A 27,512-nucleotide genomic window follows, 5' to 3' on the forward strand; every position below is an offset into this window, starting at 1 on the left:
TGAGCAGCACCACGTGGCAGCTGGCTCAGGTGGGGCCATCCTGTGAGCAGCCCTGTGATCCTGCTGCTGTGGAGAGGACTCATTGTGATATCCAGCCCCCTGGCTGGGGGACAGCAGCCCTGCCAGCCTCTGCCTTCCTCTCTGCCCCACACAAAATGCATTCAGAACTGGAGGTAAAAGCAGTCACGTCGGCCCTGCATCGATACAACTGTAATGCTATGGACCAACCAGGATGCCTCGATAGAGCACCATGATTTAGCCAGTGCTTACAGTTAAGGTACAAAATGAAGCAGATGAGGTTTTCAGGAGTGTTCCAGTTTTGGAAGTCAGTCTAGCAGTTAATTAAGTGGTGTCACAAGGCACTACGGCTGATGCCTGTATTTATGAGATCTATTTAAACTCGTCTGAGCAAGGACTGCTTTTTGGTGCACTTGTACAGCACCCAGCACTGTGGGGCATCATCACAGACCTTGGTCCAAGATACTCCAAGATCTTAATGTAATAATTAACTCTAATCCTGAATTCTAAGGCAGCACATTTTTGCAGAGGAGGAGATGGGAGGAAGCACATAGATGGAGAATGTGGGTGATACAATACACAAAACGACACTAATAATGGGTGTGCGTAGCAAATGTTGTATGAAGCCTTGATTTTCTGCTTGGGTGTTTTTTCAAGGTTTAATGAAAAAAATATTAATGAACTAGTAAACACTTCAAATTGTCAGAACAGTTCACTACTGAACAAACTATACTTGTTTTGTAATGAATCAAGTACACATCTTTTTCATCAAGCGAGCAAAGCTCATTAATTAGACATGCTGGGTTTCAAAGCTCTCAATGTTTAATTATTTGTTTAACAAGCACTACATCTAACCCACCGTTCAGACACACAAACAACTAAAGCAACAGGAAGAAGCTTCAAAGCAGGACAATCAACATCTGGAAAAGTCAACAGACTGTTCCTTTATTGTCAGGAACATGTAAAGCAAATGTTCCACTCGCAGAACAAATACACACAGGAAGCACCTCAGATTCCATCAGAAAGATTCCTACTCAACAAAGCAGCTTCCTTGCCCTGAGAACACCCTCGTCACAGCAAGGGAGCTGGTTCTGCTCCCCCGTGCAACCTTTTTCAATTTCCTAACCAAACAAAGTCTGAGGCACAGAGGGCACTCAGTGGTGTCTGCCCACCGTGCACCCATACTCTTCATTTTGTGTGAGAGGCAGGACAGAGCCAAGAAGCACCATAAGCTGTACCAGGACGTGCTATGCTGCCATGCCTCTGCTCAAGTTGCCACAGGTCAGCTGCTGTGCCGCAGTGCATTTTGTAGGTAAACCTTTGGAGGTGAACTTTTCAATGTCGGTCTAACCAAGCTTTAGCTGTGCACCACCTTATCCTCTTCCACAGCCCTGGCTTCCCCAAGAAGAAAAAGGTTAGACTGGAAGGGAGCTATGGAGGGCTCCAGCTCAGCCACCTGGACCACCAGGAGCCAGGACCTTGGGGCACACTGCAGAGTAAGCCTGCTCTGCAGAATTGATGAGCTTCAGACTGTCAGTGTTTGCCACGAGCCTACTATCTAAGACTTTCCCAGGAGGGCTACATCTGCATCAGATGGGAAGCATTAGGGACTAAAAGGAAAAGGGCTCACCCTAACCACTGGTTCCGTCTTTATCTCAAGGATCTGAAATATATCTCAACACATGCTTATCGTTAGTAACTTTCATCCACTCTACTCTGTCTTGGCAGCCCTCAGCATCCCTTCTTTTGTATGACCTGCATAGATGCAGTGAACACACTGGGTTTCCCATGACAATAGCCACATTATAAAACCGTTAGTTATGGTGCCCAGCAGTATCTCTACACCCTTGGTGTTTTATGTGTTGAGCATTTACCTGAGAATTACAGATGGATTCTGCTGCTCTCTTATCAAAGGGGAGTCTTACCCTCAATAGGCAAGTGCAGCATCTTCCCTTTTCCTTCTCAAGATTAGGAAAATCATTTTTCTTTCAGCCTTTGCTGGATACTTTTTATTCACTTGCCTCACACAAAGAGTGCAGCAAACTGAAAGCCTTCTCCTCCCACATCAGAGACACATTTGCAGAGCCGAGATATTTTTAGAATAGTGCACACACAGAGTTATATTGTTTGTTGTCTTGGTTAGGGAAAAAAAAAAAAAAAAAAGAAACAGGCAATTTTCTATACTAAAATTATTTGTGCCTTATTGCTGGGGAGTAGAGAACTAGTCATCTTGCTGAAGCCATTTCAAATCTTTTCTGCACTCTAAAGATGACAAACAAAATGACCTGGAACATATCAGAGCAGTCATTAATTCTGTCCAACAAGGCAAACTGTTTCTGCCAATGTTAAGAGCCAATTCATCTCTAATGGATACAGGCACGGTTCTTTCAGCTTTCGAAGACTTGCCCATTTCTTATGCTGTTGCAGAGTTTGGCTCTGAATTGCACTTTCTTAAAAGTCTTCCTGGAACATCACGCTGCTCATGAAAACATGCTGAAAAAAACAAAACATCTGAGTGTTTGTGTTACAAAACAAGAAGTCAGTGTGGCCAGACTGGAGATACAAGCATCTCTCGGGATGTCAAGTAACAAAGGGAGGTGAGACAGGCTGAAAGCCTGCTCACACCACAGCCGGCTCCTGCACAGCCAGGACTTGGGCAGCTTTGTCACACCTGCCACAAATACAGGACGCTGCTGCTGGTGAGGTAAGGCCCAGGGAAGCGGAATACAGAGCCCATTCTCTTTTTCACAAAGCTCATACGCAGCAAGATCCTACTTTATTCTTTAGCCACTGCCGTGATGCCACCTCCTCAAGAATACTAAAGCAAAAGAGAGGTGAAGCGAATGTCCTTCTTGACCATGCGACTGGGACCCATGATTGGAAAATGCTGCACAAAGCTGATGTGGATGGTTGAGCAGCTGTTGAGTTCCACTGCAAAAGGAGTTTCTCATGGTGATGGGTGAAGCGGGTTTTGTCTCGTCTCTTTTCCCATGGGATGAAAATCCCAATACAAATATAAGGCATATGATTAGTGAGGCATACCATATGCTTTTTATAACCAGGCAATTAGTGGTTTTACTTAAGTCCCTATAATAATTTCTAATTGTTATTCTTGTAGTGTTGCACTGAGATTTCTCTCTCTTTCCTGAGGAGCAGATCATTTACAGACGTATAGAAGGGGTGACTATTTAACAACAGAGTTGGTCCTCAGAGACTTATTCTGGGGTTATTGCAGAAAAATTCCATGGACTTTGCTGGAGTTAATCTAGGCTCTCATTGCTTCATTTGATTGCTATGCCACTGGTCTTTGTTGTAGGGCCTCTGTTCTGCTCTTCACGTATGACTCAAGATACACTAATGGTAGCCAGAGTTCCACACTCACTGGGCAAGGAGGAACCACCTTTGTAGCAGCCAAGGAAAATCTTTCTGCTATTTTAAGTTAATTTTTAAAGCATTTATCTATCTATTTATTTATTTATTCTTTTGCTTTAGTGCCATAAAATCCAATAAAGGGTGAAAACTTTATTTCCAGATGACAAGAAGGCTGAAAGTCCACTTTCCTCTGCTTTCTGATCCAATTTCCAGCTTTAAGATGCTCTAAAATAGCTGGGGCACCAATTCAAAATGTCAGGGTGTTCAATGAAAAAGACGGTGCTGCGGTGGAACTGCACACTCCCCTTCCCTTTCCCTGCCCGTTTATTCCAGAGCACTGCTGGCATGTGGGCTGGCTCTCCAACACGCACATGCTATTAAGTCCTAAATGACAGCTTGTTTAACTAGAAAACATTTCCATTTTTTCCTTAACAAAGGCCATTCATTTCTTGCTCTTCTATTTGCTTAAAGACGGTTTCATTTGCCCTGCCTGAGAGTTTGCACAGCCCTCCTGATTGTTCCCCTCCAAATAGCGCTGCAAGTTAATGACCCACCTCTTGATCCCTGAGCAGGGAGCCCTGCCCAGCAGGCTGCGGGCGCATCAGCCTGCTACTCACATTGAAAACCCATACGTGTGCCTCGAATATTTTTATGCTTGAGAAAACAATCAAATCAATTCATCTCAGGGAAGACAGTCCTAATTCTTCCCTGCTAACACTAGATTAAACATCGAGAAGAAAAAGAGATGAAAGCTGGAACATGCAGTAACTCCCTCCGTGCTGCTGACTGATGTCTTGGGGGACAGGCACGGCTTCCTTTCAAGCCGTCTTCAAAAGGTTGCCCTCCATACAGACCACCCATAGGGAACCCACATCAATAACAACAACAACAAAAAAAAGAATGTAAAAGAGCCATTTTTCACCCAATTTATTTACATGTTAAAATAAACACGAGTTCCCATATAGAACAAGGGCTCCCGGTGGGTTCTGTTTAGTCTGTGAGATTCCTGGCACTGGCGTACAGCATTTCTTAGTCCAAAGCAATCTTGGCATAGCTAGTTGGTTATATAATTATTTTTTTTTCAGCAACTGGCAAATGGATAATAACAAAAGTGCCTCTTAAAACTGGAAATTGTGTTTGAAGACACCAGCAAGGTGCTGCACCAATTAATCTGCCAGAAGGTTGTTTGCAAACCAGAGCTCCCAAATTCTTGTGTTCAGGATCTGTTCTCCCCACGGTCAACCTAGCTGAAGGGGGCTTGGAACAACATCAGTTCCGCAGTGTTAGGGAGGTTTTTGCTTTTTGCTTCACTCCTTTGCACTGCCACACAGCCGCAGTTTCACGGCCAGGCAGTGCCACCCTCATTAGGCTGGATTTGTCCCCGTTTCTGACAAGGCATGAAGGAAATAGTACTCTCCCAGCACTGGCAGTTTTTTGTACCCACTTTGCATAAGCTCAGTGATTATACCATGTGAGCAGCAGGTGGATTATTTGAAATAAGGACAGCCTTTGTTTGTGGATTTTTTTTTTTTTTTTTTAACAGCGTACATCCACACAGAGCTAGAGCTGACCCAACTGCAACCCACTTTTCCCATTCACACAATTAAGAAAAGCCCTTCTGATTAAGCAGGTCTGCTTGGGAGCGTGCGGACAGTCCTGCCTGGTGTGCCAGGACAGTCCCAGGGGTGCCAGCTGGCTGCAGGCTGCCTGGTGGTGAGATGGTGCATGGGGAAAGTAGCATGGCAGAAAATAATGCTACTAAACTCATCTTGCAGCAAAACTGCTGTCCTTTCTTGATACGGGCTGATTTCAGTGTGGTTGTTTCAGCTGCTTTTTGGCAGCCAATACCCTTTTCTCTGTAACTCTCCTCCCTGAAACTCTGAAATCCTCACCACCTATATATTTACCAAGCAGGTCAGGATCAAACAGGCAGGTTGTTGCTTTCTGTGCTCTGTTGCTCATTTCAAACCACGCTTGGCTGACAGCAGACAATGAATACTAGCTAGCTGGCAGCCTGCACTTCAGTCACCAACACACCAGTGCAAATGTTGAGCTACTGAAGACTGGGAACCTGTATGCTGCTTCTGGGCTATGCAAGACACTTTTCAAGCAGTCAGTGAGTGAAAATAGGTAGGATCAGAAGGACTCAGTTCAGAAAAGCCCCAGCCTCCTCTCCCTTCTGCCTGCTGTTGCTGAACTGAGCATAAGCTCAGCAACACCAGGCTGCAGACTCCTTAGCCTGTGATAAATTACCAGGGTCTCCCAGCAAGTCTTGCCTTTGATAAATTCAGAACCGGAAAATAAATGTGGTGTGGAGAATGGCAGTTTTAAGGGATTTGGGTTGGGAGCATTATTCTTTGTACCATCTACAATTCAGCATTTTATTTTTTTTTAAGCTGAACAAGGATTCTCAAACTGGGGAGTACTGCCAAGCCTTGAATAAATCTCAGCATTAGAGATGCTGTGGGTATAACAGCTTTCCCCATGAACCAAGTCTGCAGACAGTACCTTTGGAGAGATTAACCCTTGAGTGCCACAAAACAGGCTCTCAGTTTTGATGCACAAAGAAATCTCACCTAGGGAGACTTAAAGCAGGTTATTCCCGCTCGTGGGGCAATACTGAAAGAGGGTGGAGTACAGCATAGGCTTTTCTGCTTTGTTTGTGAAGTTGTCAAGTTTCCAGACCCAATTTTGAGCACAAATTCAGCCAAAGGATGTGTAACTACCAAAATAGTCAACCAGCATGTATCTATCTGATGTACAATTATTTCCTCTTACCCAGCGACCAGAACTAAAGCTATGTGAAATCAGCAGAATGCTGAGCAAATAAAGCTTTTCTGTTCGGGTCACTAAAATGAATTTGACCACAGCCTGCACAGACCAAAACCTGTTACCATCCGAGGACAGGCTGTTGCTTACAGAAATGGGTTGGACTTGTTCTGGTTTGATGTCTTGGTGAACAGATTGGTGCATTACAAAACCAAAACACCTCCACTGTAACCGGCTCCCTGACCGCCAGCCTGCACAGAAGACTTCACAGTGGGTGCACACACCTTCAGATAAGACTATTTCCAGATGGCCATAGGTTTTGTGAGATCTTTTGCAATACTCGTTTTGTTTTTATAATGAAAATGCTCAAGGCTGAAAGGAATGTTACTGTGGTGCTGGAAAATCTCATCTGGGTTGGAAAGTGAACCAGAGGCTAACCAGATGTTCTACTCCGCTTTGCTAACGGACTAAGAAACAAAGAGGATAACACTGCCAGAGGCTTTCAATTATGATGATTATTTTTTAAAAATTCTGAAATAGTTTTCCTGAATGACCAACCGTGTTTGTCACAGTTCCCTGTACATCTCTTTATCAGCTAAAACAATATTTTATTCTCTGAAATAATAGCCCAAGAAGTATTAGCTTCTCACTAAAATAGCAAAAACAACCTTAAAACTCATGAGTCAAGTCTTGGCCCCAGTGAAGTTAGTGACATTTAGCTACAGCCTTCAGAGAGTGCAAGTGTGTACTCTGTGTGTAGAGACATAGAGCTCAAGCAATTAAGAAATAACTCCTTCCAAACCATGTAAGAATCACATTAGGAATGTGGCTTTAAATTGTAAGCATTCTGAAATTAAAAAGAAGCTGCAGTGCTGAACTGGGACTATCCCTACCAGAACAAGAGGCGATGCCGAGGGCATCTGGCATGTACAAGGTCTCCCCAATACCCCAGAGAAGGAAGGAAAGGCAGAACCAGGAAAAGTTCAAGGGTTATGTGGTACAGTAGGGAGAGACATCAGTTAATGCCAATGCAATGCCAGGCCCTGCAGATAAGGTGTGAGACCGTACGAGATGTGCTCTTAACAAACATGTTGTGGGTAACTAACAGATGGAGAAGAGAGAAAAATATTGGCACTGAAATACGTAGCCCTAAAGTGGGCAGAAAGACACTGAGACAAAAAGCGAGAAGTGCATTTCGGAGAGTCAGAGGTCCAAGAGCCTGGAGCAGCCTGCTCAGTAGGAGCAGTGTTTGCTAACAACCAAACTTGGTTAAAACCCGAGCTTTGACCATATGTGAGAAAGACGCGGGGATGCTATCTGCAGGAACAAAACACTAAGTGATCCAGGGAGTGTCTTCCTGTCTGTGCTCCTAATAAGAGCATGTTTTAATAAACAAAGAAATGTTTTTTCTGTTTCACATTCAAAATGGATGTGCAATAGGAGGAACATGATTCACTGAAAGCACTAAGCACTGTAACAAAATATGTTTCTCTGCAACACTCAGACTAATTAAAAAGGGAAGAATCTGAAGATGTGAATCTAAAAAGGATGAAATTTCCCTTCTTTCTTTGTCTATTTTGCTTCTGGGGCTTGTTGCTGCAATATTCAATGTCTTGTTTGCAGCCACTGGTAGAGAATATTTTGTTTTTTTTTAAAAAAAGTTTCTGTATCTTTTTTAAAAAAGAAAAATATCAGTTTTAGAACTTGTGAGAACAGTTGGTTAAAAGGGCTCATGGTCTGTAACAAACAAAGCTACTCCCGGGAAAATCAACACTGCTAGTTAGTTATGGGGAAGATCCACCCATTTGACACAGGCCTATGAACTTTATAACAACACACCACACTTTATGAGTGAGCAAATAAGCCAGCAAACAACAAACACTAGAACTACATGGTATGCAAAGCAGTGTACCAGCTGCTCCTGCACCTTTATCTTGGCAAGTATCTCTTGCCCCAGCTCTCTAACCCAATCTGAGAGCACAGACCATTGAGGGACATCCACTGAAGTCTGAGAAGGTGCAGGGAACTGTTGCCTCATTTGTTTATACCCTGTTATTCAGTCATTTGCAAAATAGGTAGGGCACAATTAGGATGTAATTAAGATGAAAATGCAGCTATAGACCATTCATGGCCTGGTAATACTTTTTACTTTGTAAAGTTACCTGTCCCTCACCTTTGTTCAGTGCAAATAAGAGCTTTCTCTGAGTACTACACTCCCTAATAATCCTGTTCCTACAGGTTAGCACTGAGCTAGACACCAGCCTGAGATGGATTGTGCTCCCTTGAGTGCTGTTATCTGTCTAAACAGGAACTGGAGGAAGTCAGACTGTTTTAATCCAACAGGAGTTATACACACAAAATACCTTTTCTTCTGTACTTTTCCAATGGTGTTCAGTAACTTAGAACAGCTATTTGTATCTCAATCGGATAACAAACTCCACATTTGCGTGAGAATACATTTATAGGTGAGGAATCGTCAGTGATTAGCTTCTGAAACAACCTCTTCCAAATTAAATACATCTGACAAACAATAGAAAAGTTAGTCACGTTAATGAAATGCTGTTGCTATGGAAAAAAAGTGTCCCTGTAAAGGTGAAAATAAACACATGCTTTCTTTTACTCATGAAAAGGCATCAAGAAGCATCTCCCTGAAGATAAAGCTGTTCCTAACTGTCAAAGTGTGCTTTTAAATGCGCCATTTCTTCCCCTTTCCAAAACCTCCTGTGCTGTAACTTTGGAAGAAGCATCCCAAATGCTATCAGTTAAGATGTTCTTTAGCTCCTAAGGTCATAGACTTACTGAGATTGTCTAGTTCAAGGCCCTGCTGAATGTGCTTCCCATTAGATCAGGTTGTTCAGGGCCTTGTCGACTTGAACTTTAAATATCTCCAAGGCTACGGATTGCCTCACTTCTCTGGGTCCTGCTCCAGCATTTGACTGCCCTCATGGTGAAAACATTTTTCTTTCTATCCAGTTGGAATTTCTCGAGCTGTGACTTGTGTCAGTTCCCTCATCCCATCACCATGTACTTCCAAGAAGAGTCTGGTTCTGCTGTCTCCATGCCCTCACCCTGGGTACTCACAGAGAGCAGTAAGATCTCCTCACAGCCTTCTTTTCTAAAGCCAAACAAACCAATTTTTATCAGCCTCTCCTTGTACGTCTTGTTCTCCAGTACCCTAATTGTTTTGACAGCCTTCCACTGGCCTTGCTCCAGTATGTTAATGTTTTCCTTGTACTGGGGAGCAAATTGGACCCAGTGCTTCAGATGTGGTCCCAAAAATGCTCAGTGAAAGAGACTAATCACTTCTCTCGAGTTGCTGGCTTTAATCTTTCCAATACAGCCCAGTGTGTGGTGGCCTTCTTCACTACAGGGTCACACTGTTGACCCATGTTCAACTTGTCTGCAAGGATCTCCAAGTCCTTTGCTTCAAAGCTGCTTTCTATTCACTCAGTGCCCAACCTTTCCTGCTGCATGGGGTTATTCCACCCCAGATGCAGGACCTCACAAGTGCCTTTGTTGAAACTCCACGAGGTTCCTGCCAGTTCATTTCTTCAGCCTGTCAAGGTCCCTGTAAATAGCAGCCTTCCAGCATATGCTTGCTTTCCGCAACTTGGTATCCCTGTACACTTGCTGTAAGTGCTTTCTATCCCATCATCCACATCTTTAATGAGAAAGTTCCACTGAGGGTTTATGCAACATCTATTTATTATTTTTCCTCTGTAAGACATAGATTATTCCAAATAGCTTCTTGAGGCCAATGTTCTTGCTGATATGAACTAATGTCCTGCCATGGAAGTCAGTAAATGAAATGATCCCTGGAATAAATTCTGAAGCATGTCTGATGCCTGTCCAATAGCTCCAGATAGCAGACATAGCTCATAGCAAGAAATGATCTGTTCTCTCAGCTTAAGCTCTTTAATAAACATCTGGTCCTTCTCCTTTCACCCTCAACCATCTTGCACACAGACGTACTCCTACAGCTAGCGAAGCTGGTTATGGGAGGGCAAGTAAGCTGTTGAAAACATTACAAGAGGTTGTCAACTTTCCTTCACTAATAGGAAATGTTGTTACAAGTTACATGCCTGAACCTGCTTTCTGGCACGGTGACAGAGTTATCCTGAAGCTCCCTGAGCAGATGTGAAAGCAGAATTTGACCCTTACTGGGAGGATTGATTTATATATGTAAAGACTGAGTACAGGTGACAATTTCACAGATCTTTGAGACTGCAGAAGCTAGAAAACACGTTGAAAAACAAAACGAGCTAATTCAGTCAAGGCTGTTTCCTCTTCAGTTTCCCTTATTGACCGCAGTGAACCATGTGTCTGAATAAACGATGTGCTATTCCTGAGTATCAGGACCACTTGTCTAAAACTCCTCTCACTCGGTGCCAGCATTATCTGCACTCCACACAAATTTAAGGGTCCACTCCTCTTTATCAGGGACGGTAATCACAGAAGGCAAGCCAGAAGGACTTAACCCTCGGAGGAGGAAGGAAGCCTTTTAACTTTGCTGAATGAACGACAAATCTTTCCTCCATCACACAGCCTGCCTGTTAGCAGTTAACAGTGGCAGGTTGAGGAGCAGGGCCTGGAAGGTGGCCAGTGCCGACAGCTCCACGCTCAAGAGTTGTTGTGGTAAAAAGGGAGCATTCTGTTCTCTCTATCACTGTTTCCCCTCGCACTAGGGCCCGTTGTTACAGCCTCACGCCTCCTTGTGTGAAGGCCAACAGCGAGGCTTTGTTCAAGAAGCAGCTGCGGAGAAGATGTACTATCTCAGGGAATGACCTACTGACATTGCTCCCTCTGCTCATTAGTAAGCAGGGAATAATTAGGAGAACTGGGGCAGACCGCATGGCCTGCTTCTTTCGGAGTAAAAAGCCAGCTCCTCAGATCCCAGTGTGTCCCAAAAGGGATTCCCTCATACCATGGGCTTGCTGCAAGGCCAGGGGAGCTGGCTCTGCATCACCTCCTTCTCATCACCTGGCTGTGTGAGGGAAGAACAGGTCGTGCTTGAAGCTGGACGGGGCAAGGCAGGAGTACAAGGTGTTCCAGCTCCGGGCAGGCTTGGAGCTCAGATCCACACCTCCCCCTGTTCAACTCAGCTTCATCAAGAGCAAACTTGGCTCAGCCAGGAACCGAGCCAAGGATCCTGCTCAACTGGATGTGATGTTGTTGTTTATTCAGTAATCCGTCATTACAGGGTGGATCTACAGCAGTGAGGAAATGGCTGAGCGGTTGGAAGTAGCAGAGTAACTGGGGGAAGATAGAAGGCCATGCCTACTCTTTTGCAATCTTTACTGCAATCCAACATGATCAGCTAGTGATGTGCACATCCAGGGGCAATGAGGAAGTTTTATCTGCATTGCCTTCCCCCCAGCCCAAATAATGCCTGCATCCAGCTCTGAGCTATCACATGGAAATTGTCTGCCTGCTTTCTGTCAGTGTTTAAAATCACAATTAAATCTGACTTGAAAAAAAAATGGTCAGATAAACGAATAGATTGGTTTGAGCCACCCAGGTTTAGTTTGGCATGTTTTCAGAGCACACATTAGATGACACTGCACATCTAATTTCAGGTGCTCAGCTCTCACTTGTGTCTGTACTAAAGGTGCATCCAGTCCTCACAATTTCCCAACTTCCTTGACTAAAAGACAGAATCAGAGTCATGTTTTCCTTACTTTTACATCAGCATGGCTCCCGCATTACTCTCAGTAAGTCCATGACACACAGAAAGTCTCAGCCCCAGAGTGGAGGGGAAATATCTCTGCATATCCCTTGTTTCTTCGCAAACCCAAATATTTTAAGCAAGACGTTTCACTGTGGCTGATGTGTGCACTGCCTGACACACTAGCCACACACAGCCTCATTGTCTCCTTATTTTTATTTTGCTGTGGTCTAGCTGCTTCCTGGCTTGACAATGTTGTTTCATCTGCCTTCACAAGACAAACAAAAGCCGTGCTTCCATTTCCAAGTCTCAGCCTGTGGCCTTCTCTAGAGTGTGAGACACTGTAGGTATTTGCTTTCATGATCCACCTAGTGTTTTCTTGCTGTTATGTAGTTGCTCTCCTCAAACAGAAACACTGCTCACTGCCCAGAAAGATGCCATGTGGTGCAGGCAGATGTGGGACTGCATGATCCCAGTGTGAACACAGGGCTAGCACTGAAGTCACAGGATTGCTCCTGAGATGGCTTCACCAGAGCAAGACTGGGCTGCAGATGTCTGTAACAAGCTGCTTAAAGATAACAATATTAGTGTGACATTTCTGTTCAATAAAACCTATCTCAAAGTCTTTATAATTGCCTGTTACACCTCAGGAGGCTGGGCTACCCTGTATTCTGGTACAATTTCTGCATCCCTGTACTGTAAGAGGTGTATACAGAGCACTTTTTTTCCTCTGGGACTATCCCAGCCACCAAGAGAGCCCACCTCCATGCAGCAATCTGGGAGAAAGCAAGAGAAAATAAACTATTCCTTTGAAAGAGTGCATTCAAGAGCATGGAGAAAGTTGGACCTGTTAGCTGCATGAATCATTTTGCCTGCAATTTCAAAGAGGCTCAGACTGAATGACCTTAACGAGCTGTCACTGCTGCTTTGAGATGCAGGGCTACAAGATCAGTGGTCAATTGCCAGAAGAGCTGGAGGTGAGGAGCAGCTGCTTTCACTTTGGCTGGAGCTCACTGGTGGCAGGCAGACCATCCTCCCTGTTCGTCTTGAGTTAATCTTGCTTTTTGTTTGGCAGCTTTCTAGTACATCTGTGTTGGGTGAAGTGCACGTGGTAACTCCCTCTATGAGGGTCATTATCCACTTCACATGAGCATCCCCACAGCCAAAACAGAGTTAGAAAAGGCTGGCAGGAATAAGTTTACTCATTAGCTGCTTGTTTTATAGGAAGACTTTGCTCCAGGTTCTTACAGAGTTTTCTCATTGTCTAAAGAATTACATGGCGTACTGCAGTATCTGACCTCTCACCCTGTATTGAGCCCTGTGGTTTTACCTCCTGTGTGCCCTGTGCGTGCTAAGCATTCCTCACTGCTGCCCTGGGGGGCAGATAAGCCTGACTGCTGTCTTCCTTCAACATCTGAGAAGGGAAGGCGAGGGAGAGCTAGTCAGGCTTGGGTCTGTACTGAATTGAGAGTCAAAACAGGGATGAAATGGCTCTGGCTGTACTGTGCCAGCTGAGCCAGACAGCCATCCTTTAGAGGCTCCTGTTAACTTACAGAGGATGGATGCCTGAAAGAGAAAAGCTGAGTGGTGGGGCAGGCTGGCGTGGCTCTTCCCTGGTATATCCCCTGCTATCTCTGCCCACGTGCCATGCAGCAGACATCACTGCCTGCTTTTCACGTCACAGCAGTGTTTATGACTCAATCATCCCCTGGGTTAAAAGGGGAGAACAGATGAGTCCAGCAGGGTCCATATGACACTTAAGGTGGATCAAGGGTCAAAGAATCATTTAAGAGTTCTCTTATATTCCTGTTAGTCTTGCTCTGTCATGAGCTTTTGGTCTGGCTGTTTTCGGGGCAATATGCACAAAGATTTATGTCCACACGCTTGTATCATGGCAGGACAGATTAATCACCCCTTAGCAGCTCTCTCTCCAATCCAAACGAATGATCCTAAAATACTGAAAGATGGACAAGTAGAGATAATTTGAAGAACAAAAGGGCTAATTTCCCCATAGGGAATGTACTTGCAGAATTTACTATGAAGGTCTGAAGAATTTTGTTCTTACTTCTTTGCTTGGCAATTGTAAGGAGCTAACAGCAGCAAAAGTCCCTGCAGCAGTCCTTATCTGACAAACAAGGTTGTGCTAGGAACCTTCAGTTTGGGACCACTAGTAAAAATATTAAAAGAAAAAGCTTTCAAGATCTGTGAAGAGTGGGGCTTTATGCAGAAGAAATACACAGGAAGGGAGGGGAGCTCACCCTGGCAGCTGTGCTCTCCTCCTGCCCCTGCAATCGCCACCCCAGTCTGTGAACTCTAACAGCTTCTACCCCTCTGTGACACTTCTCTGTGGGAAACACTCTGGCTTTGCAGAACTGCAGAGCTCATTTCCTCCCAGCCATGTTAGCCTACAGCAGGAGCTCTGCCTAGGGTAGGTGTAGGAACCCTGTGTTCACACACGGAGCTGGACAGCACTGTGAATTTCTCCTAGGTGAACAGCTGACATGAATTCGGAAAAAGCTCAAAAGAGGATGTGACAATATAGTTACACAGCTAGTGCTATGCTCTTTTTCCTAGCCAAGGAGCATCTAAGGATGGGCACATTAGTAGCAGCCCAGCTGCTCAGAGCACTGCTGCTGCTGTACCTCAGGTAGTGCAACTTGGCAGTGCAAGTAAATCCCAATTCTTTGTTGAGAGTCTTCCTGCTGAGTGGAGCACAAATGGGATCAGGATTCATGGGGAGAACAGTCATTTTGTACTCCTGCAAGTGCTAATGTTTCCAGACCTATGGTTATTTCCCGTAGTGCCTATGGAAGATTTTATTTCCCAGGTATGTTCAAATATCATGCTGAAGGCTGGGAGACCTTCTCTGAAAAAAAATTAAATGCCCACAACCCATTCTACACCTCCTGTCAAAAGAGATACAAACAATGTGTGCCACTCTTTCCTATATCTCTGCAGAAAAGCAGTTACACTTTTTCTGCTCTGGTGAGATAGGCTCACTGGGAGGAAGCAGAAAGAGAACAGATTGCTGTTGATAACTGGGCCCTCACCCAGCCTCGCTCATCCTCACCAAGGAGCAGTTGTGCTGCTCTGTGCGCAGCCAGCCCCACACAAAGCTTGCCAGGGCTTTCCTGACTCCATCCCTGGAGATCCCCCCAAAGCCTGCCTGATCATAGCGTTGGGGAGCACTGCTCTCCAGGGGCATTCCCTCACTCTGGTGTGCATGATCTCTTCTTCTCACTCATGGTTCTATCCTAATTCTTATTAATGTTCTTATTAATGCTGACATTCGTAGTCATTTCCCCCCTCCCAGTTTGTCTGTGTTTAGTTCTTTTTAACCTTTCTGTGTAGATCAATCCTTCCCAGTCCTATGAATAAATAAAAGCCTTCTGTTCTCATCAACAAAATGGTCTTTTAACGGTTGCAAGAACAACACAGCAATCACTTGAAAAAAAAACAACAACCAATATTTGAAGCATTTAAGAACCTCCAGCTCCAGCTATTTTCTACCTTTTAAAAATGAGTACTTTGTTAAATAGAGAAAACATAACAAAATTAATGGGGGGCACAAGCAACAGTAGGTGTCTGAGAGGGACCTGCTAACCCATCAAAAATGCTCACCACACACAAAGTAGCAGTGGGACTAAAAAGCAAAGCAGAACTTCAGTTAGAAACATCTAAGGAATATGAATCAGCTGTTAAAACTGCAGCCTTTCCCTTTGCTTTGATCTGATGTCACACGTAACTTATGAGTTGGAAATTGAACAGCTTCAAAGACTGTAAGAGAGTCAGGGCTCTCCATGCACAGGGACAGGTAGAGGTTTGATTCTGCATGGAGAGAGAAGGTATTTTGATGGGTTGTCCTCAGACAAGTGTGAGGTCTTGGAACTACTGACTGGTTAGGGCAAAGTAATTCACATTCCTCATCTTCTCTTCAGATGGCCCCATTACCCATAAGTAGCACCAGCATGTCTGAGTGAAAAAGATAGCCTGTGCCACTATCATTAAAAAGTCTAAGAGATAAGCTAATACATTTTTGTGGCCCTTGGATCTTGGAAATGCTTTTGTAACCGACGTACTTTTGAAGGTGAAACTGTGGTTGTTCTGGGCTCAGGCCACGTAATGAAACCATAGAAAATAAGATCTCAGCAAATGAGATGTTATAAGAAGTGAGATGAGGAAAGCTGGAACATTATGTGCTTTACCAACTGGAAATGCTTGGTATGAGAAAACAAAGCCACATTTTCTATCTTTTATTCTCATTTTCCTTGGCTCTCAGCTTTACAGTTCCCTAAAAATACTGCATTATAGCTAAAGGAGCTGCAATCTGTCTGCAGCTTAATGAAGAATTACAATATCACTCCAGTTTGATGAATCTCCCACGAGTATTCCTTCTAAGAGGACTTTCCTAAATTGATTGCCAATAACCTGTTTGTCTCTTTTTCTGTCATCAGAATGTTGACATAATAAAATAATAGTAATATAGGAAGGAAATTGAAAAGTGAAATTTCATTTCAACAAAGCTAAAGCTTACAGACATACATAGCAAGGTCATCCTGGCAGCCTTAACTCTGTCTTCATGAAGCTGCACTCTGAGTATGCTCAGAAATCATCGGAAACTGTTACCTGCCTATTAAAAACACAAGAGATCACAGAACCAAATGTGACTTTACAAAGAAAAAAAACATTTTCCTCTTCCATGAGATTGATATAAAGCAAAGCAATTTAACAATGTTAGGTGTAAAGGAGAGCTAAAAGGTCTTCTGGAATTAAATTTTCACCACCACCCTGGACAGTTTCTAATACATAGCTCTGAGCTAGAGCAGTCTTGAGGTTACTATGAAATACCTGAAAGAGCAAATGCACAAATAATATATCCTGAGACACTGAGAGAGCTGGCCAGTGCTAGCTCTCCACCGTCAGTAGGAAGTCACAAATTTGGGTGAACACTGTTACACTGAGAAGTGCCATCTTTTTTTGCTGCAGCCTCTCATAACATGAAACAGTGCAAAGCAGCCTTCAGCAAGATTTAGAGCTCATGTATAAGCTCTTACAGAATCAGCAGTATAAATGGAAATTATTTTTCCTTCTTTTGACTGAAGGTTAGACACCATATAAATCAGTCAAGTCACACATACTAGAGCCCTAGCAACTTCCCAACTCATCTGGGAAATCATGCTAGCCACACTGTGGAACTGCATTAATAATTTCATGCCTGAAATGGGAAACGTATCCATGAGTATTCCAGAACAAGAATAAATGTCCAGGTCAGGAAATTATGCCAAACTCATAAGATTTACTGTAAGACATGAGGAAGAGAAAGCAATTATTTTGCTAATGCAGTTGAATAATTAATATTACACAAAGATATCCAAAGGATGGGACACAAACAGGAAACACACTGGTGAGGTGATTTGGAATAGGCAAAATGGTAGGGGAAAGCTATAAAACTCTGTTTAGCTTGGGCAGTTTTGGCAAGTGAGAAAAGTATGCCCTTCAGCTCTCACTGGTGTCCACTCAGGCTGTAACCTGTATTCTGCCAGACAAGGTCTGTCCTCACTGCTCGGCACTTTAGGTGCAATGATTATTTTACAGAGCCTAACATATGTTAATTGTCTTTGTGGCTTAGTGAATCTAGTCTCATTTAGATTGGCTCTTTGAGTAACACAATTGCGTGTCCAGTGTTCTGCTTTCAGGTTCCTCTTTGCTTCTCCCCTTTGCTGATGAAGAAAACCAAACGGAGTTTACGAAGATTACTGTAGGCCTGACAGGGAGCATGAACTCTTAAAGCAGCCTGAGCAACCAGAAATGTGTTAAATGAAGTAAACTGATCAATTCAGCAACATCCATCTATAGGGGAAAACACAAATACAACATGTCTATGCTTCTCTAGACAAAAATAAATTCAATCAAAAAGAAAGAAAATAACTGCACAATAAACACCTGTGGGGGTCTTTACTTCCAAAGCCCTTTTCCATCTACAAAAAAGCCATTCTCTGTATCAAATCCATGCAATAAGTACAACGCTTTATCACTGCTTCTAGGCTTGTTGCTTCAAATATTGCTATTTTAACTCTACTTCTTAAAACCACTATCAGGTTTTAAAAGAATGAGGAACTAAGGCCCGCTCAGCATGCACAGTGAGAAACCACAGGCCTGCAGCGCTGGGCTCTGGCATTTAAACACATCGCTTGTGTGTCCTGGAGTTCACTAACTTTCTGTATACGGTGTTTGTGATCTACTAACAGCAGCTGCAGGGTGGACAACACGTGGTCTGTCCCATCTCCTTTCTCATGAACTTTGTGCCACATAGATAATGAAAGAGGAATGGGGACAATTTCTGCTGGTTTTACTGCATGCTCCCACTACCTTGTGTCTAAATCATTAGGAAGTAGATCAAAGTGAATGAGCCCCCACTTACAAATTTTGCGCCTGCATAAGGAGAAACATGCCCCTGGGGTCAGCAATGATACTTTTGCACAGGTTCACTGTCTTTGTAAAGCCAGCTCTGTATACGGCATGTGGTCAGCTGTTTGGAAAATCACGCTTTTTATTTATTTTCATTGTGAGCTGTTCTGAGGGCTGGATATTCTCTTTGTCAAGGAAAATATCGGGTTAATTTCTGCACACCCAGTGCAGTGCTGTGAGTGAAAAGGAGTCATGAGAGCAGAAGCAAGGGGAAGCTTTGGTTACTTGGGTTTGCTAAGGCTTTGCCTTTCCTCTTGCAGACTAAATGGTGCAATGTCTCACGCGCTCTAAATTCTACAGCTTTAGCAAGTTCAAATTTGGCATCCCTGCCTTTGAGGAGATCTAGAGTCTCAGTTTCAGCCAAGTACATTGCAGTATACTTTCCATTGCACTGTGGTATACTTTGCAATGTCAATGGCAGATCTGCCAGAAGGAGATCAGAATTATACTGAGGTTCATCCCATTTCACCTGTCAGCTCTGAATTTGGCCTTGCTTTTTGTCTACTGCCATTATTAACCACATTGATCCGTTTTACTAATGTCTAGAGTGATTCTTGCTGGGAGGCAGCAACCTGCAAGGATTTAAAAAAAAAAAAAAAAGATTTCCTGACACAAGGCAGTCATGAAGCTGCAAGGGTCAGGTGTGAGAGGATGCTACCAAAAGAGCACAACAGGTGATTCAGATATGTTCACAGTATGTCCCAATTGATTTGCTTCAGGAGATCTGTTGACACCCAGCATATCTATGTCATGGAATGGAGCAGAGCAGAGATCCTCAAGGCAGAAGAGGCAGGGACAGTAAATTTACATGGCACAGCATTGCCCAGGTGTCTGCAGCCAGCTCTGATGTTTCTGCAGTGCTGTCGAGGTGTGTCTGAACAAACCTCTGTGATGTCTCCATGCCTGTCCATGGCCCAGGGGTGCAGCTGTCTGGTTGTACTGGTGTATGAAAGTTGTGCTGTCGTTTCATTCTCTCCCCCCGGATTATTTAGGACAACAAGTATGAATCCAGCAAAAATGGCACCTGGTCCTACTTTCACGGTGGACAATCCCTCTTCACACCCCAAGAGGCAGGTGAAAGAGAAATAGTCCCTTACATAGAGGTTAAAAGACCATCAGCAGTAATGTCAATGGCAAGGTTGAGGAAAAGTCTCAGTACTGGGGTCGCTATCTTACAGATTCAACATGCAGATCTTTACAAAGCTTCAGATAGCCCTTTTCTCATTTACGCTGATGTGTAAATATTCTATTGACTTTTCTCTCACTGCTGAGTAGCTTTAATGGCATTTACCTCAGTAAAGTCCTGAGCTGCTGTAAATCAAATACTGTTCAAGGCTACTCACCATGGTCATGGGCAAATACAAACAAGTTAAGTTCTGTCAGCCTCTGGGCCAAGTCATCGTAACGGCCGCAGTGTTCCCCAGCGCCGTGAGCGATAAACACGAGGGCCCTAAATGGAGCATTAAGGTATAAATCATTAACTTGGCAATCAGCGCACAAAGGCTTCAGAGCTGCAAGCAACAATGGCACATTCAATTTAGCAACAGCATTTCAGACATCAGCAAGTACAAGGCAAGCAAATAATGGCTGAGGTGGGTTTTAACATGGGAAAGCAGCTTGCTATCCTGACCTACCATCAACCTGATCTTCAGCAGGTTGTAGCAGGACAGTCCACATGGAGGTCAGCTGCACATGGGACAAACTTACTGATTTGTTTGCCACCATGGTCTTCTACAGGTTGGAGATGCAGATGTCTAATGCTACTGAACCCTCCTAAAGATGAAATTATAGCTAAACAAGTCTCAAGCAGAACCCAGAACTCTGGTTGGAGTTTGGGATTTTATCTTTTGACCCCAATTCTGGTAATCTTACCATTGCAGTTTCTACCCCAAAACAGTTGCTTCGCTTTGGCAATTAAAGTGACCTTTACATAGCCACTGTACAACTACAGCCAGGGATCCAGAAAATAACCAGTCTAATAGACATTTATTTTTGAAAGATGCTATACAAATATTTATCTTCAAATATTCCAGTTGTACCAGTGATGCTTTATTTTCACTGGAATGGCATCAAATGTGACTAAAGTTGAACGAACCTTCCCAGTGTTTTTAATGGGAAAAGTTTGTGCAGAATTGGACTAAAAATACAGCAGAAGTAGCAATGTGATTACATAAGTTTTTGTTGAATTTGACAAGTGACTTTCCAAAATCTGGCTTTAGCAACATAAACAGAACTTGTTCATTTACAAGTACTGTCTGTCACTGGAACATCAGCAACCACTAAACAGTCTGAGGGCTACAGGTTAGACATTTTCAGTACATTAATAGAGAAACATTAGACAAACTGACAACACAAAGCAATGACAGCAGTTTACAGCTAGTGAATTCCACAACTTTATTTTGATTGAGGTTTTGAATACATTTTTAGACAGTGTATTCACTGCAATAAGCTGCTTTGATCTTTATATATTTAAACTTTAAAAAGATGTGAGTGATGTAGAAACTCCAGCTCTAGCTCTTTGATTAGCACCTGCTTCAAAGTATTTTCTCATGCTAGACAACTTGAAAGCACCCATCGAAACCAAAAGGATTTTTACAGAGCAAACCTGCTAACACCAAAAAAAGCAATGCAATGATGCTCTGGTATCTAACAGTAATTAGCAAGGGTGGGGTTAGGCCGTGTAGCATATTTAACTTCCTGTGCCTTATAAATGTTCTTTAGTGTCACTGAAGGTTTCAAAACAATCAGTGTGGAGCAGTCATTTTGTCCCCTGTCACCCTCCCCTGTCAATAGATTTGTCAAGTTATCAATGGACTTGCCAGGCAGACTGATTTTCCAAGTGCAACACCTGTAGTTATAGAACCAAATGCCAAAGAGATGGAAAGACTGCTCATTCCACAGTGAAGAATATTAACTTTCTGCAGCAGAGGCATCATAGCTTTATATGTCTCATCTCTCCTAGACACAGGCAGCCCAGCAGAGACTCCAGCCAGTGCTGGGACAGTGAATCACTATTCTATATGTGTCCCTGAAAATTGCAGTCCCCGTCTAAATGCTTCTGCCTCTACCTAGGCATAAAGGTCTGAGATCTCAGCTCTGGTCCTGGGTGACCTGAAGAGACCACACACCACTGACCCCAGGTCTGGGGCTGGCAGATCTGTCAGACGTTCAGGAGCACAGCAGCAGAGCATGAAGCAAAGCTGGGCTGATAACCTGCACGCTCTGGGCTCTGCAGTACGACAAGCAATGGCACTGCATGCCCAGGACTCTGATGGAGAAATTAAGGAAATGTGAGAGAAGATTCTTATATACCCATCATTTTGACATCCAACAGAATCAGTCAGGCTGAGTGTCTTTGCTGTGTAGCTCCTGCAACCTGGCTCTTGGCAGCTTTTCTCCTCAGGGTTTTATTTAAGCCCCCTGTTACTCTTTACAGGATCTACCTTTTTTTTCTGCTGACTAGGCACAGGGAGTAAGGTGCAGCTTGGCTGAGTGCATATGGCCCTTCATTTCTCAGAGAAATATGATTTGAATATATGCACTGAAATGCATCAAGTGAATGAAACCTAATGGGAAGCTGGTGAAGAGAACTCTGCCAGGGAATGCTTTCTGCTATTTCATCACCCTGACAGCAAAGCCCTAATTTTGCTCTCATTCACACTGCTGCAGCACCACGACTTCGCCTGACAGCATCCTGCTAAGATGCTCAGCCCCCTCATCTTCTGTGAGAAAAGAAAGAACTCCATTCCTCAAAGCAGCAAGGTGTTCCTGCAACCTCTCCTCTCATTCCAGCATGAAAAATGTCAGGCATTACAGAATTGAGCAAAATACTGAATAAAATTCCCGAGATTGCTTGTGCCTTAAGATCCCTAATGGCAGAAGCTGTCAAGATGACTTAGGTGCTTTTAAAGGTTTTATCCTATGAAAACGTGGTGTCATAAATGTGGAGTGAAATTTCCAAACTGTTATGTCCACACAGACATAGCTTGTTTTGCTGGTGTGTAATGAAAAGTAGGAGATGTACTGACTAAAACCCAGGTTACTTCTACACAGGTCTCTGGGGCCAGCTTCAGGGTCTCTATGCACAGGGGTCATGCATTTTACACAGTGACCTGGAAAACTGAAGTTAGTCTGAGCATCATCAGAGCCAGGATTGTAGGATTTAGCTGTTTCCCCTAATCTTCCATTTTCCATTGCAAAACAAGTCTAGATTTGGCAGAGAATACCTGAAGGCAGTATAACAAATACGTGGTGCACATATTTTCACTGGCAAGCTGGCATGGAAATACAGCGAGTGATTAGTTTGACTGACAGCAGTTCTTTACTGTATGTAAACATTTTTGCAGACACCTCTGCTCTTGAATCGCAGTGTGCTCCTTCCTTTTGCAATGGCTGGGAAGAAAGAAACATGAAATATCAGAGATTGCTTTCAGCAGAGGTGTTTCTGCGAGTCGTTTAAAATTAATATAGAAACCCAGCAGGTTTTAAGGTGTGGTGTGGCTTTGTTGTTGTTGTTTGTTTTGTTTTTGTGACTGCATTGCCTTTGTAAGTTTTGTTTAAGCAAGGCTTGTGTATTGGTCTTGTATCAAATTGATCCCAGGGAGAAATTTCTTCACCTCCAGCTCTTGCAATTTCACCAGTGAAATCCTTGCAAACACACACATCTCAGGTAGAAAACATCGTTCACACTCTGTGATTCTTGTAAAGACTGACCTGTGCCTGAACCCATGAATTCATCTCTAACCGCAGGCAGGGCCACCTGACACATCTTTGGATGCTCCTGCTGGCTTTGGCTGAGGGAACTGAATTCCTAAATATCTCAAAATGCTGCCAAAACATTGTTTTGAATTCTGCTCATGAAAGCACCTAGTGTGCACCTGATCACACAAGAGCACAATTTCCCCACACTCCACAGGTGTGTCTTCACACAAAGCCAAGGTGTAACCTGGAGCATGAGTAAGCATTTGTGTTGCAGTAAGCAACCAGTAGAGTAGCAATTATGGATATTAAATGAAACCAGCTTTATTGACTGTTTGCAAAAGCAACCTTTTTCACAGATCCCTGCCCTTCCCATAGCCTCCTCCTCCTAGCTCAGGAGGAGGAAACCTGCAGGTTTCTGTCTCCTGGTACTGCACAGCTTGGCAAACAGATGTGGTTACTTAGCAGAACAAGTGGGCAGGACAATATTTGTCTTTTTTTTACCAGTCAGTTCAATTACGGGCTGTGTTTATTGATTTGCCATCAGGGGGTAATGGTGTATACCAGAGACCAGCCCCTGCTCCCACATCTCCACTGGGCCAGTTATCCATGATTGCTGTTAGTCCTCCTGTGCTGCAGCAGCTCCTTACTGAGCAAGCAGCACCCAGAGGTGCCCTGTGTGCAGGACAGATGCAGATACACTTTGCTGCACCAGGAAGAAAAGTAGAAATTAGGAGTGGTAGAGCTCAGGCTATGGCATAAAGAAAGGCGGTGTGAGCAGCATCAGAGGAATGCATTGTTTTTCCATCCTGCTTCTCAGAGAGGTCATCAGCTGATCTAAGCTTTAAGCTGCTTTCGATTCTTGTGAATTTATCACTGTTAGCACACACCATCCAATATTTGCCTTCTTGCGTGGGGAGCAGCCCTTGCAGGGCAGGTATTCAGGCATAGGTGCAAGAGCAGAACCAGTTGTAGTGGATCCCACCTTTACTGCTGGGCACGTTGCCACCTCTGCTTAGCCCTGTTGCAACAGTACGAATGTTTATAGATGTAATTCCACAGTCAATTGCAGAAGAAGAATTGAGGGAAAAACAAATGGTGGCACAGAGCTTACACAACTGAGTGAGAGCTCTCTTAAAGCAGGGCTCAATAGAGAAAACAAAACTTAAAACAAAACTCAGACAGCTGATGTGCTATGGCGTCTGAGGGCCATGAACAAAACTCAGGGCTGGGGTCCTGCTAGAATCACAGAATCACAGAATCACAGAATTTCTTGGTTGGAAGAGACCTCAAGATCATTGAGTCCAACCTCTGACCTAACACTAACCAGTCCTCCACTAAACCATATCCCTAAGCTCTACATCTAAACGTCTTTTGAAGACTTCCAGGGATGGTGACTCCGCCACTTCCCTGGGCAGCCTGTTCCAATGCCTCACAACCCTTTCAGTAAAGAAGTTCTTCCTAACATCTAACCTAAAACTCCCCTGGCTCAACTTAAGCCCATTCCCCCTCGTCCTGTCACCAGGCACGTGGGAGAACAGGCCAACCCCCACCTCGCTACAGCCTCCCTTGAGGTACCCATAGAGAGCGATAAGGTCGCCCCTGAGCCTCCTCTTCTCCAGGCTGAACAAGCCCAGCTCCCTCAGCTGCTCCTCGTAGGACTTGTTCTCCAGGCCCCTCACCAGCTTCGTCGCCCTTCTCTGGAAGGGCAAGGTGCAAGACACATGTTCTAGGGTGCAAGACACATGTTCTTGCTTATTCCTGGTTGAGACAGGGCCACAAAAATTGTGTGGAAGTCAAACTAGATGTGGAAGGTTGCGAGCAGGATGCTATGATCTTAACATCGTGTCCTCTGGGTACCGAAACATTTCTGTGGGACCCCATGAATGCTCCTTTATTGCCAGAAAATAACCCAGAACACTGAGACTAGACCAAAGAAATGATGACAAGCTTCCTGTGACTGCATATACAAAAAATTCAATCTTTTCCACCCCATTCCAAAACATCCCTCTTCAGAACAATATTTAAGTACTTTCTTAACCTCAGGAAACTCCCTTCGACTCATGAAAGTCAGTGGGACTTAAAACGTACAAGATTGAACTTTAAAAAAAGGATTTATAAATGCTGTTCTGAGTTAGGACTGATTTAGTCACATGCGGAAGTGATTTCCTGAACCAGGCCCTCACAACCTGACCTAATACCATGTTATTCTATGTAAGGCAACCATGCATTCATTTGATATTATGTATGTTTTTGCTAGAACCAGATCAACTCTAACAAAGAACATCTGATATTTGCAGTTTTGAATACTTGACACCAAATTCCTAAAGTATTTTTTTTTTAATTAACTGATAGGAAAGCTCTGAGTCAGTGAGGCTGCCAGAAAATCACTGGCTTACTGAAAGTGAGCATTAGGTTTGGTTGTCTTGTTCCAACTGATTTATTAGCTCCCTTGTAGCCAGTATCAGCCTGACTCTTAGAAATATGGCGAACAATGAACACTTATTTATCAAAAACATTTCACTGGTGACATTTTTGGACAAGGGACAGAATAGTTGATCACAAACCTTTTAAAGTTATTAAAAATTTAGTGTTGTTTATGTTGATTTTGCTTCTACAGGATATTGTCAAGAAAATCTATTATAGGTATGCACACTTGTGTTAGCTGGGTTAGTAGTCCTCACTGATTATGAAGATTTATATATATATAAATCCTTTCCTTTTCCGTCCCTATAATAGAATTATGCACTCAGCAGATTGCAATTTTGTCAGTATTTAACCGTAATTCCAATTTTCTACCCTTGGTATTCAGTTAAAGATGACCTCTTTCTTGGAAACTTCCAGCTAATCATTTCCAAGAACATGTAATGAAGAATGAATTTTGTTCGCTGGAAAAGACATGGGTCATCTCTCCTCTGGAGGTCTCTAGAGCCTCTTGCTTTGGGTGTAGACCTGAAGTCTCTGTCATTTGAGTCAGCTTTTGCACCTTTTTATTTATTTTTTTATTTTGTTATTTTCTTCCCTGAGGTGATCTGCTGACCTACGAGACCCTGGCAGAACTTGGCAGTGGGCAGGGGTTACAAAAAGTTATGGGAGTTTCTCTCACATTGTGCACACTTGTGACCTACGCAGTTAGCCAAATATTCAGGCTGGTGACTCTGGTTAGACAGGAAAATTTATGTTGGAGTCAGGTGTGTCCCTTCTTGCTGTTCTTCTGTCTCCAGGAAACTCTCTGAGTTATGTCCCTCTGAAGGCACAAGAGGCAATGACCTTGCTCCTAATTTCAGCCCATGTTTCAAGGAGGCATGTTTCATTAAGCTCAAGTGCTTTGCTTGCTCTTTTGTTCAACTTTTTAGAGAAACACATTCTTAGGCTTTGCTCTGCTGGCCTACATAGGTCCATAATCTGGGCAGTCACCTCTTTTCAGCTGTCATTGGAGTTTAATGATGTTACCTTACACTAGCAGTTCTACTGCTACTTTTCCCACCTCAAGAAAAAAAAAAAAAAAAAAAAAAAAAAAGCAAGTCAGAATAGCAATAGTCTGGAGTCAAGCCCACATTGACCTTCTCTAAATACCACAGACATTGTAGCATGATTGGAGTCTCCCTCTTTGGAGATCTTCAAAAGCCATCTGTGATCAGCACAGATACCTCCCCAGGATCTAAATTTGGAGGAACCTTTGCCTCTTCCAGACAGACTGAGGCAAGCAGTAGCTCAAGACTGTAGCAGTTCAGCCTGTGAAACACCTCCAAGTGCCGGAGGCTGTGTTGAAGGACTGTGTGCTGTGGTTGCACTACAACGTTTCTGCTTGATTTTATAGGGCTTGTGGGGATTTAGGATTCTGCACATTTCTGTTTGATGTACTTTGTCTTAGTCTAGTAGAATCAGTGGCTTCACTCCAGTTCAGATCCTAAACAGACAATTTAAAAATAGACCCCTCCAGCAAACTACCTCCTCCCTTTCCCCCATTTACCCAGGCTTGGGAGTTCCCATTCAAGCCTGCCCAGAGGTGCTGCTGTTAGTTTGGGCAGCATCCTACTGCTTAACATCATGGAGACTTAGGGCTCAGTCTTAACATCTGTGCCTGCTTCCGTGAGCAACGCTCTTGCCTTCAGCAGCTGTTCACATGCATGTCTGCAAGCCAGGCTCACAATGCAGTTCAAAATCACAACAATGGGGTTAGGAGGAGATTTGAGAACTGCCATGACCTCCAGGAGAAGTACCATGGCTATTCAACAAAGACCAGAAAGTGTAGATACCATAAATCAAGAGAGAAGAGACAGAACCGGGCAGTACAGACATATTTCAAAACAAAAGGCTCAACAGGATCTAGCCAGAGCCAGCACAAAACAATGTGGAGAAACAGCTTATGCTGATTTATTGTAGCTCCTTGAAAAGCACGCCCCCGCCGCAAATAACTCATGAATGGTCTAATATAGGGAAAAGAGATGAAGGAAACTTCAGGAGAGGTGGGAAGAAATTATCTGAACCTTGCAACTGCATAGCTCCGGACAGATCTCTG

At 43.7% G+C, this 27,512-nt stretch overlaps 1 protein-coding gene across 1 annotated transcript in view; it reads right to left on the reverse strand.

The window, feature by feature from the left end:
* Positions 1 to 27,512, reverse strand: part of MGLL (monoglyceride lipase) — a 63,884-nt gene that overhangs the window by 22,940 nt on the left and 13,432 nt on the right. The window contains exon 3 of the mRNA XM_082767857.1: positions 19,636 to 19,742. Within this exon, the coding sequence (XP_082623983.1) occupies positions 19,636 to 19,742 (107 nt within the window). The remainder of the gene's footprint in view (positions 1 to 19,635; positions 19,743 to 27,512) is intronic.

The sequence above is a fragment of the Aythya marila genome (assembly GCF_965140915.1).
Source record: "Aythya marila genome assembly, chromosome: 10".
Classification (NCBI taxonomy): Eukaryota; Metazoa; Chordata; class Aves; order Anseriformes; family Anatidae; genus Aythya; species Aythya marila.